This window comes from Sphaeramia orbicularis, chromosome 17, assembly GCF_902148855.1.
Source record: "Sphaeramia orbicularis chromosome 17, fSphaOr1.1, whole genome shotgun sequence".
Classification (NCBI taxonomy): Eukaryota; Metazoa; Chordata; class Actinopteri; order Kurtiformes; family Apogonidae; genus Sphaeramia; species Sphaeramia orbicularis.
The window spans coordinates 52,321,803-52,334,308 of record NC_043973.1 but is presented as its reverse complement, the minus strand read 5'-3'; the positions used below and the strand labels follow the sequence as shown (position 1 = coordinate 52,334,308).

The 12,506-nt window shown below is 36.9% G+C and overlaps 1 protein-coding gene across 1 annotated transcript; it reads right to left on the bottom strand.

Moving 5' to 3' along the window:
- Positions 1 to 1,013: 1,013 nt before the first annotated feature.
- On the bottom strand, positions 1,014 to 9,455 carry LOC115436698 (uncharacterized). The gene is made up of 5 exons (XM_030159613.1): positions 8,602 to 9,455; positions 8,299 to 8,436; positions 5,791 to 5,884; positions 4,646 to 4,888; positions 1,014 to 2,428 (listed from the first exon to the last, which is right to left on the bottom strand). The coding sequence occupies exons 1-5, from the start codon at positions 8,777 to 8,779 to the stop codon at positions 1,597 to 1,599; spliced, it is 1,485 nt and encodes a 494-aa protein (XP_030015473.1). The 5' UTR covers positions 8,780 to 9,455; the 3' UTR covers positions 1,014 to 1,596.
- Positions 9,456 to 12,506: the final 3,051 nt, after the last annotated feature.

The window sequence follows — 12,506 nt, the reverse complement described above, 5'->3', positions numbered from 1 at the left end:
AATTTAAGGTTTACTTAATCGATTGATCGATTAATAAACACTGATACGCCACAAATTACATGGCAATTTTAAAAATATGTTTTTGTTTTTTCTTTATCAATTGAGTGTTTTCAAAAGGGAAGCAATTATCTAAAGTTGAGGTTGTAGTTTTCCAATAAAGCTTTATTAGGAAAAAAAACCCAACCCAAAACTAAATCCACCCGACTAGTTCAGTGGGCAGAGCGTGACACTCCTAATCTCAGGGTCGTGGGGTAATCATAGGACAAATAAAGGACGATCTCAACTATAGAAGCTCGTTTCAGAAGTGAAATAGAATTATGAAAAGAATCACATACCCTTCTGTTGTGTCCCATCATGCAGATGTTTCATACGTCTGTGCAGGTTGATGCTTTGTCGTTCAGGTTCTTCAGTAGAATTTTGTATTATTTTTTCCCCATTAACACTGCCATTCCCATCCTGTCAGTTTATATATATTAAATATATAGAACCAGTGGCTTTAAAAGAAATCAGGTGCAGAACCTCAGCGTCAGCATCACTTCTTAAAAGACACGAGGCTTCAGTTTCCATCATATTTAGACAGAACAAACTAACAAAGTTAAATCCCAGCAGACATAAATATTCACATTTTTAAGACATAGGATCATTTACTTTTTCATTTCCCATCATCATCATCATCAAAATTTTGTCATGAAAGAAAAAAAATTAAAACACATGTTCTTGTTGATACATTTATTTCTTCCATGTTAGCACAAAAAATATATTCATAAACATATTGCGAGCTAAAGCATTAAACAAAATGTCAGGAGCATAGAAAACGTTAAGCCACAATTAAAAGTAAATAATTGGTGTAAAATGTGCGTTGTCATCTTTTCATAGTCATCAGATATGACTCATTTGGATGTTCAGAGGCTCTGTAGTTACCATGGAAACACTGTCATCTTCTACAACATTGATTCACCAGTAAAACCCATGGAGTTGGATCAATGACAGTGGATGGACACACTGGGTTTATGTTCAGTTCATTGTATATTTTACTGAAAAGTCACTTTTTCTTCAGTTTTCTCTGTTCTGATATAATAACCTTTGAATTTACTTTGAGTTTTTATTTACATATACACGGTGTGTACGAACCCTGAATAAAATGAATTATCAGTAAACAATGACTTCTGAGAACTGTCTTGTTCTTGTGGATTTCTCATTATAATGTGAGGCCTTCAAGTGGGTTGCTTTAAGTTCATTTAAATTTGTCAAGTAACTTATTAATCAGAAAATATGAGCTAAACAGAAGTGTAACATTTTTTGAATTGACCACTTGACTTAAAATGTACACAGCAAAAATGAACCCACACCAATGTACTGCTAGATTTTAAACAAATATTCAATGAGTCAGGCCTACTTAAGGGAAATTAAACAACATGAAGGGAGACGAGTCAAAAAATACAAGTCAGTAGATGTAAGGCAAAACTAAATTGTGATGTGAATCAGTATATTTGTAAAAAAAAAAAAAAAAAAAAAAGGTAAAGGAGGAAGAGGAGCCGCCAACCATGAAGCAAACAGTCAGATTTATACCTGGCTCTTGTGTATCTTGTGTACTCTTCAGTCTTTGACTAGAGGTCCATTTTGGTAATTGCACAAGATGCAAGCTACGGTGAAAAGTTGGTTAATGCTCCCAGAAATAGACAGAGGGATTACAGTATCAAAAAGTTTGTTGTCCTTAACCCGCCTTACTAGCCTTTCAATGTGAACTCGTAGCCGCGCGATTGACTGGGTCTCCAGAATGTCATGTGCTGCCATTTGCTCCTTGTTGGAGCAGAACGCAGGCCTATGAAGTTTTCCTGGCACAAGGTCGTCCACCTGAAAGCCCTCGTCCACCATCACAGCCATGTCAGGAGACAGGAGAGGTATGATGCCCGACAGACTGAAGAGCTCACGGTCACTGATAGAGCCCCCATAGAGCGCAGAAACAAATGTCAGAGGACCATGTGGTGCCATACCAATCATGGCCTTGAAGGTACAGTGTGAGGATGGAGTTTGGCACCGCAGCTCTGTAGTGTCAACAATGACCTGAGTGTCTGCGTAATCCTTGAACTCAGGAGGCAGTTTGGCTGTGATTTCTTCAGGTGTCATCCAGATACACACAGCTCCCAGCAGACAGTAAAGAAAGTTGGCCCAGGATGTGATGATTCTGCTGGCTGTTGTCCGATGGATGTTGAACTGGTGGCCAAGCTCTGTCTGTGTGCTTCCAGTTGATAGATACGTAAGAAAAAGAAAGAACTCATCTATGGGCAGCAACTTAATTGATTTGTATGATGTTGTCTTCTCTGCCACAGAGACCGATGCTTCTTTGGCGTTTGTTACACGGATCATCTTTGATGTAGCTGGCTCGATGAGCCTCCAGAAGGCCATCAGGTGGTCATAAGAATGGAATCTGTCAAACAAAATACATAAAAATAACACTGTTAGTCATGGTAGGGTAATTTAGTTACACAAGGTCTACTACATTTGTTTTACATGAAGAAAAGACTTAACGAATGGTTGAGTCTAAACATCTGACTGAGGGCTGTAGGTAGTACATGTTTGGGCTTCACCAAATCATTATGTTATTATTACAGTACTTTTCCTTTTGATATCTGATGTACACTTGAAGGCAAATACTCTTGTAAGGTGGACTTATAGTGGAGTAACACTTTACCTTTTGGGCCACATCCAGCCAAAGTGAACATCAGTATCAAAAATTAAGGTTTCACCTATCATTTCTCAAATGGGCTCATTTTTTTTTTTTAGCTTAAGAACTCTATTTTGTGGAACTGTTTACAAAGTTTCAGTATCAGAAGTTCCAAGCCTACTGATCAATATAAAATGAAGCCTAAAAAAAGACGAAAATATGTAAATGCACTTTAATAATAATATTGGTTCTTGCTTGAATCAGTGATATTTTAAGTCTGTGAATCTGTAGGAACTAATTATTCAACTGTACAAGAATATTGAAAGGTTATGTGCAATCCAGTTAATTGTCAAATATGTTCTACTATTAGCGGTATATATCACTTCAGTTGTAATATGAAAGTTAAATAAAAGATTATGAGCATATTTCTAGTGTTTTAGTTCCAGTCAAAGTCTTTTATTCTGGTACTCAACAAAGGTACAAACTGCTGTCCCCATGTCACAACAGATTTGTGTTCATAAAAACTTATCATTTCAACATTTTTATCCAATATTGATCGCAGTTGTAGTTTAACATCAGAGCTAAAGCCCTATGTTTCATTTAGGATCAGTTTCGTATGAGAACAGCATATTTTGTACATTTGCATGAAGCGAAAAAAAAAATTATGTTTATTTTGAGTCCCTGTTTCACACAGCAGTAATTAAAGTATTTTTTTGCTTCCAAATTGCATTTCTGTAAATTGTAACGTGTCATGTGACAGTACTTAATGAGACCTATTCATACCTGTATTAAACATGAAGAGAGAGAGAGAGAGAGAGAGAGAGAGAGAGAGAGAGAGAGAGATTGATTTACTTCATTAATCCCCAAGGGAAAATTAAAAATATGCTCACCGCTCTACAGAAACAGTCACAACCACAGCAACAATAAATACAGAGTGTAAATAGCTTTAAAAAAAAAAACAAAAAAACAAACAAACGAACTTTGATTAAAAAGAATAGTAGAATTAAAAAGACAAAGTATGCGTTCTACCCAACATATAGAACCCCCCTGGGACAGAGGTGTTCTGGTGCTTCTATCTCCTATACACCCCAACACAGCTACTCCTCCTCCCGTCTCCTCCCACCTCCCCTCCCGCCTAAATAATAATAATAATGATAATAATAATGGATTAGATTTATATAGCGCTTTTCTAGATACTCAAAGTGCTTTACATTATTGACCCATTATTCATTCACTCTCACATTCTCCCTCTGGTGGTGGTAAACTACATCTGTATCCACAGTTGCCCTGGGGCAGACTGACAGAAGCGTGGCTGCCAATTTGCACCTACAGCCCCTCCGACCACCACCAAACATTCATACACCAGTGTGAGTGGCACTGGAGGCAGGGAGGGTGAAGTGTCTTGCCCAAGGACACAATGGACTGACTAGGACAGAGCGGGATTTGAACTGCCAACCCTTCGGTTATTGGACGACCCGCTCTACCACCTGAACCATGGCCCCCCCATTAATAAATTATTTAGTTTAACACAGTTTATTGAACAGGAAACTTAACATGAACCCGAGGCCTCTGCCCAAGGGATCATTAAAGTTCTATCTAATCTAATCTAAATTAATTTTTAAAAATAATTTAATGTAAAATAATTTAATCTAATTTGTATTTTTTTAATAATTTAAAATAATCTTATCTTTATCTTTTTTAATAATCCAATCTAATCTAATCTCATTTTTTAAATAACCCAATCTAAAATAATCTAATCTAATCTGTTATTTTTTAATAATCTAATCTAAAATAATCTAATCTAATATTTTTTGAATAATCTAATCTAATTTTAAATGTGTCCCAGTGTAGTCGTCTGATCTGGCCCATGTGTAGCCCGTCTGTGTACAGGACTTGTGTGATTTTTCGTCCATCACTGTTAATAATATGGTACAAGACATCAACTTTCTGTCATTCAAAAACACCTTCATTATGTCTTACCTGGTGTAAAATCGGATGTCCTCGTCCGATCCTGCAAAGCGCTTTAGTCCAAAACAACTCCGCAGCTGAAGCGCCTGAATTTGTGGATCCAGTGCATCCTTTTCCTCAGCCAGCTGATGTGCGCTCTTTGTTGTTGTGGTCCGACAGTAATCATGGTCCGGTGGAAGGGTAAGCACCTCCACCTCCTCTTCATGGACAGGGGGGGCCCTCTCCGCTCTGGGTCTCCGCTCACACACTCTCACCCTTGGTGCAGGTATTTGAAAATTATTCCAAGAAAACAGAGTAGGAACGGTCCCTTTCTTTAACCTTCTGAATTTCCCTGGTTTATTATCAAAATCTTCCTTTTTGAAATGCCTGCTACAAACATGGCTTGTGTTGGTTGGGGTGAAGTTGCCCCTCCGGACCCTCACCATCCATTCGGCTCTAACAGACACATCCGCTGGGAAACTATGGGAACTTAGAATACTGTTGTACTTCGACGAGTTAGTACAAAAGGGAACACAACAGTGGAGGGAGGTCAGTTTCACGCGTTGATACGTCCACCACCTCTCTTTGACACGAAACTTGCTCATAGTGAAACGTTGTAAATCAAAATATTACTAACAACTAAAACTAGCGTCTCCGCAAACAACACAACCTACTGGTAACAGGTACACTTAACACACCAAAATTCACCGGAAGTTCAATTATGCTCGTAACCGCGTGGCCACCTAAACACAAATCACTTGACCACTGACGTCATGTAGCAAGGGTCGACACATACATTTGTGATAACCTTCTTCATGACAATAAATTCATTTCCTATTTCAAATAAAGAATACAACTCTGTTTTTAAAGCAATCCCTGCTGGTATTTCATTGCTTATGCAGTCATCTTAGTTTTAAAACATTTCAGACAGATAAACATTGTTTAATGATCAATGGCATTAATATTTTTAGTATAGTTTAGTTCTTAAATCACTGGAATTTATCTTTAACAAATGTATAAGGAATTCTTTAAAATGGACTGAATTTACACTCTGCTGTAGTTTTTTCTTAGATCGGCAGGGAGTAGAATTCGGTACAACGCTAAGCACCAAAGCTTATGCAAGAGAGGAAAACAAATAAAACAAAAAATGAGTGAGGGGAGGGCAGCTCTAATCTTACCTGTCCATCTTTGGTTTTGGGTTCTGCCTTTGTTTTGTGAACATAAACACAGATGGCACAAAATCAGGACTAGTAGAGTCCAATGACGCCTCACCTGCAAAAATAAAACACAAACACGTTTGTTTAGCCTAGCAAGCTACTAGCCAAAACCAACAACAGCTTATCAAACTTTTTTTATTCTTAACTTAGAACAGCACAGTTTACATTATAAATATAGACTTTTCATATCAAACATACAAAGTGATCAGTCGCAATATAAGTCATTATGTAAATGCTTAATTACAATCATGTATACAAAGAAAGGAGAGAAGAAAAAGAAGATAAGAAAGACAGGAAAAAGAGAAAAAGTATGCTAACTTATACTAGAGGTGTCAAAGTTCAGATGAATAACAGCTTATCAAACTTTAGCTGCATTTGACTATAGATGAGTTTTGATGTTTACTAACAACAGTGACGTCATTAAGATGCACGCACAACTCTGAGGCAAAAACACGAGCCCGTGAACAATGGCCGCTAACGCATCGCTGCAGGTCAAAAGCTATTTACAAAGCCTCGACAAAGCTGATGAAGAAGCTTATTTGAATAAGCTAACTCTGACATCCAGGGTACAGCTCCCTGATCCTTACTCTCTACCTGCCAGTGAATGGGTGAATGATACGCCACGCTGGCCTAGTTTGGAGTTTCCAAACATTTACATCTACTTGATAAATACCCCGAGCGTTTTCACACACGAAATCTCAAAGCCTACAAGAGTCTTGATGCTTATAATTATGTGGCATGTGGTCATGTTCAGTCAGTTCTTTTTCACCCAGCTGCTGAAAACTGTGACTTTTGTTTCCTGAAGGCGGACGTTTTGCCCAGTCAAAGACAGGGACAAAAGTCTAAGTGTTATCAGGCATGGGTGTGTGTGAATAAAAAGACTGGCTCCATACTGACAGCTAACTGCACATGCATGGCAGGGTAAGTGTATTCACAGTTCAGTTACAGACAATCTAATTCAGTTATTGCCCAGGTACTTATACTGCCCTGTCATAAATGCTGAAAGGGTCATTAAGGAAATAACTATGCAGCAGTTATTAGATGTAGCTAGCATCATTGCCACTTATTCGATGAATGATAACGAGTTTAATTACCAGCTAAAACAGTTAACCTTTAATAGTTGTAATTGAACTTGAAGGAGGCATTAAATTTATGTACACATGAACTTCAGTGTCTCAATATAATGAATATATAATAGATATAATAGTATTGCAAAAAATGTTAAACTGTATGTGTTCATTATGTCACAGTTCAGTTAATGCATCAATCCCTTTTTTTTTTTCCAGCCTCGGCTCATGTTGTAGCCATGCAGCAGCCATCATGTTTAAGGTGGACCTGGCAGTGAGACTGGGTCTTACCACATCAGCTTGTACATCACAGTCCTGTGTTTGGAATGACATGTCCAGAAAAAAAGTGGACCCAGCGAAAGTCTCCGAAATAAACTTTAAAAAAGTTGAAAGAAGTGATTTTTTAAAAAAAATGTAACCTTTGAATGATTACTATGCACTTAACAGATACACATACACACTCGTGTGTGTGTGTGTGTGAGAGAGAGAGAGAGAGAGAGAGAGAGAGAGAGAGAGAGAGAGAGAGAGAGAGAGAGAGAGAGAGAGAGACAGAAGAGAGAGAAAGTTTTGTCATTTATGTGTGCCTTCCTGTTCGAGTTTTGGCATTTGACACAAATTGTAAACAAGTGTGACTGTACACTTCAACTGCTTTACTCCTGCTATACTCATTCATTTTCACACAGTTGCTACTTTCAATAACTGAACATCATGCTGGTCTTTTATAACACAGAAAACAATTTGATATGGTAGATCTAATTCTCAAGTACTTACCAGATATAAAGTGTGCACTGCACAGACGAGCATTCTTAATTTCCTCCTCAGACCAGTTCTTGCGTCTTAATGCCTGCAACCATAACTTTCACCAGTTTTTGTGGAAGGGATGTTTACCAGCAGGAATTCAATAGAAGATTAAATCTTTCTGTCTGCTCTTTCTATTCTGACAACCCCCGGCACTGCAAGATGACGACATTATTCACACTGGCAGCCACTGCTTTGTTCTGTCAGAGGAATATGGAGGCAGCCACGTTATGAACTCAGCGTGACTTCTGCCTCCAAGATGTGCGTGCAGCTAGACTTAATGTATGCATATGTCACATGAAACTTCTCTATTCAGGACTTGCAGCTGACATCACTGGTCATGTGATTGTTGTTTACACCACCATATTTGTAGGCACGCTATCTAGATCCAGAAAGTCAGAACTGTTGCTTTATATTGTGTTTTTCTTTGGACTCGTGTTTGCGTGTTTTGTTATTTGCAAGTATGTCTGCTTGTGATAAAGGCACCGTTGTCCTGTGCGATACTGTCAGAGCCCTTGATACCACCTCCAAGCTTCATTATGTGGAAAAGATAAGCTTTATTGCTGTGGACCCCTACGTACATACAAATCCATATGCTAGGTACCTTCTTTTCTTTTGGTTTTTGTAAGACTCCTCCTTTTGAAGGTCTCCAGATGTTCTCTGGCCTTCCTTTTTTGTGGGGATCTCAGGTGTGAAAACAACGAAGGCACATAATCAGGGGACTTAGGATTGTCACTTTTTCCTGGAACAAGAATAAAGGAAGTCTAAACATCTGAACAAACATCTAAAAATAAAGCCAAACTTAGAACGGCAGGGGTGGGGTGCCTACGGTACATGTTTATTGAACTAAATACAGGTAACGTCTGAGTAGCCATAAACTACTTTGAGTTTGAGTGCATTCACTTACCCTCAATAAAATGGTCGCTGCATACTCGGCTGGTGCTGGATGGCTGCCAGCCTTCGCGTTTTACGGCTGCAGTCCACAGCCCCCTCCGTTCTGGATCCTTCGGAAATCTATAGAAGGATTTACCGGCGTTTTTGTCTTGCCGATTATTGCAACCAACGGCAACACATGTGGTTACCATGGTCACACTGCTTAAAGCTTTGTGTTACTGTAGATCTACACAGGAGAAAGAGAAATATCACCAACAATGGGCAATTGTACGATCCAAGGAAAGCTTGCCTACCAATATGGCGTCGTAAACAGAAAACCACGTGATCATGTGACGTATGAGCAAAACCTGAATAAACAATCTCCGTAAACACCGCAGTCACGCGGGCTGTCATTGCTACGTGACGTCAGAACTCGGAACTGGGAGTACGTCTAATACGAGTTCACGGGTGGAAGTGACAGGTTTGACTGCCATTCCAGTGCATTTTCACCGGCAGAAGGTTGGAAAAACACGAGTTACGGGTTACCTGGAACGTAGCATAAGAAAGGAGAGGAGAAAAAGAAGATAGGAAAGGCAGGAAAAGAGAAAAAGTCTGCTAGCTTATACAAGGGGAGTCAGAGTTCAGATGAATGACAGCTTCTCAAACTTCAGCTGCATTTCACTAGTACTTACGTCATACAGACAGTCACTAATGTAAACAACGCTTTCCTGTAAATCACAGTACATAGATAACCTTACCTGAAATAAAGTGGGCGCTGCAGACTCGAGCATTTTTGGTTTTGTCCTCCTTCCAGTCCACATGTTTAATGGCCTGCAGCCACAGACGGCGCCGGTTGCTCTGAAACGGCCGTGATCCGGTCGGAATCCGATAAAACTTAAATCCGCCGGTGGAATAGCGATTCGTACAACCGTTTACGCAACAACCAGACATGCTGATGCTGGGAACAGTTTGTAAATGCTCGCTTACCAGTTGCTACCTCGTCTTTGTCAAACAGAACGGCTGCAGGACACCACTTCCGTAATTATGATGCGCGCGCAACATTATATGACGTCAGCTGACGGGGACTACACATAGAGTAGAGGTTCAGCTCAGCTGGTCCTGCACTGGTCTGAGCAGGTGGAGGAGACAGGTGTGAACCTGAGTCCAAACACTGTGTTTTCTTTCTCCAAAGGACAAACTCTGGTTTTGCTTTTATTGTAAGTTTCCTAAAGTTCACAGTCATGTATCTGCATGTGTGTCCTCACACATACAGCCCAAACTGGTGCTTTGTCATAAGGATGCTGCTGAGGGTTCAGACATTCCAGTGCCAGTCACATGTTTGTGGACTGTGATGTTCGATGCTGTGCGGCTGCGATACGGCATTTTATTTATTTATTCATTTATGGGCACAGTTACAAAAGAATAAACTCAATTATACAAGCCCTGCTCTGTCCCCACATGTAAGGTTTACGTGTCAAATGTGGACTCACTGGCGAACGAGCCTGTGTGTGTAAGTAACCAATGGATTTATGCTGTTTCTTTTCTTTTTCATCTTTTTTATTGTGTATGTTTGTTTTATATATATATATATATATATATATATATATATATATATATATATATATATATATATATATATATATATATTATACTATGGACCTAGTTTTTTTTTTTTTTTTTTTTTTTTTAATTGGACCTAGTTTCTGTTTTTTTTAATCCTACGGACCTAGTTTCAGGGTTTTTTTTTTTTGTTTTTTTTTTTTAATATCATCCTATGGACGTAGTTTCTGTTTTTTTGTTTTGTTTTGTTTTTTTTAATTATTATTATTATTATCCTATGGACCTAGTTTTTTATTACTATTATTATTATTATTATTAGTAGTAGTAGTAGTAGTATCCTGTGAACGTAGTTTCAGGTTTTTGTTTTTTTTTATATTATCCTATGGACCTAGTTTTATATATATATATATATATAAATATATATATATATATATATATATATATATAATCCTATGGACATTGTTTCGTTTAGTTTTTTTTGTTTTTTTTATTATCCCATGGATCTAGTTTCAGGTTTTTTGTTTTGTTTTATTATTCTATGGATGTAGTCTCTGTTTATATATATATATATATATATATATATATATATATATATATATATATATATATATATATATATATATATATATATATATATATATATTATCCTATGGACCTAGTTTTATTATTATTATTATTATTATTATTATTATTATTATTATTATTATTATTATTATTATTATCCTATGGACATAGTTTCTGGTTTGTTTTTTTTATTATCCTATGGGCCTAGTTTTTTAAAATTATTATAATTATTATAATTATTATTATTATTATTATTATTATTATTATCCTATGGACAGAGTTTCTGGTTTGTTTTTTTTTCAGTATCCTATGGACCTAGTTTTTTTAAATTATTATTATTATTATTATTATTATTATTATTATTATTATTATTATTATTATTATCCTATGGACATAGTTTCTGGTTTGTTTTTTTTATTATCCTATGGACCTAGTTTTTTAAAATTATTATTATCCTATGGACATAGTTTCTGTGTCCTTAATAAAGCTTGAATGAATGAATGAATACTACAGATACATCCGATGTTTCTTTTTACTGCCTTACAGAGTTTATTCAGACCAAATTTCAGCTCAGCTCATGGGAATCCGGTTAATGCCTGTCCTGTTTCCATTTGAACAGCAGATTGCAGTATTCACTGTTTCATTGAGGCCTCGAGTAGTGAACCATTTAATACAGGAACGTGCTGGAAAGCCTCGGTGATTCATGAGGCTTCATTTGACCATCAGTAGTTGTAGCGACTATTTGTCATCAAAATTAAATCAAGTTAAAAGTGACTGAATTTAAAAGTTTAACATAACTCAAATAACCACTAGATGCACCATGGGTTTGTGGTTTACGCAGTCAAAAATATAATGTCCACTCCATAGATGTATTTCAAGTGGTTTATTTTCAGGATTTTTGCAGACAACGACCGAGAGCTTTAGTGTTGTCTCTCCTGCTCATCCTGTCTGTCTGTCTGTCTGTCCGTCTGGTAAAACACCATAGGCCCACCCAGGTGCATGCTGGTCTAACTTGGTGCTCCCTATTTACACCCAGGTGCCCACGGTCTAAACCAATAAGAAAACACAAAACAAAAAGGTGCTAAATACTAAAGAATTAAAGTAATAACCATGAAAATCAAAAAAGTATATTCCAAACAAACAAAAAATAAACAATTAGCAAAAAATACTAAATTAGTAAACAAAAAAGTAAATTAACTTTGAACAAAAAACTAAATAGACAAATAGCTCCTACACTAGTTAACTGTACCAACTGAATTATGTACCTCTGTGAGATATTTTTACTGCCTTTTATGTTTATGTTTATGTTTATGTTTACGCATTTGGCAGACGCTTTTTTCCAAAGCGACTTACAGGGGAAAACCAATTAAATCACTCAATCAATCAAATTTTATTTATATAGCATTTTATATATCTTTTGATACTCTATATTCGGGAACACTCTGAAGCCAAAGCCATAGAACTTTTGTTTTTTTAATTGTTCTCACTACATTTTATTTTGGGCTGATATTCACATTTGGTTTGTCCTTAAAAATGGAAAATATTCTGTCTTTTTCTTTATGTGAAATTATTTATTATATGGATTCATTAGAAGTTAAATCAAAGATATCGTTAACCTTATTATTATTTTGGGAATATTCCACACTCATTGTTGCAAGTGGAAAAACAGGAAGCCCTCCTTCAATTTGTTTATATGTGATTTTATCAAATATTACAGATCTCTACAGTATATTGAAAATATGTCCAAAAAAGCCAGAAAACTTTATTCTTGTTTATCTAAGTCCTTGTTGTTTTAAATGTATCTTGCCTTGGTCC

Bases quoted from the DNA above. Each gene is read 5' to 3' on its own strand.
- LOC115436698 (XM_030159613.1), bottom strand. From the start codon at position 8,779: ATGGTAACCACATGTGTTGCCGTTGGTTGCAATAATCGGCAAGACAAA. The intron at 4,889-5,790 runs GTAAGATTAGAG...ACCTGCACCAAG, and splicing joins CCAAAACCAAAGATGGACAG to GGTGAGAGTGTGTGAGCGGA. The intron at 2,429-4,645 runs GTAAGACATAAT...TTTGTTTGACAG, and splicing joins GACATCCGATTTTACACCAG to ATTCCATTCTTATGACCACC.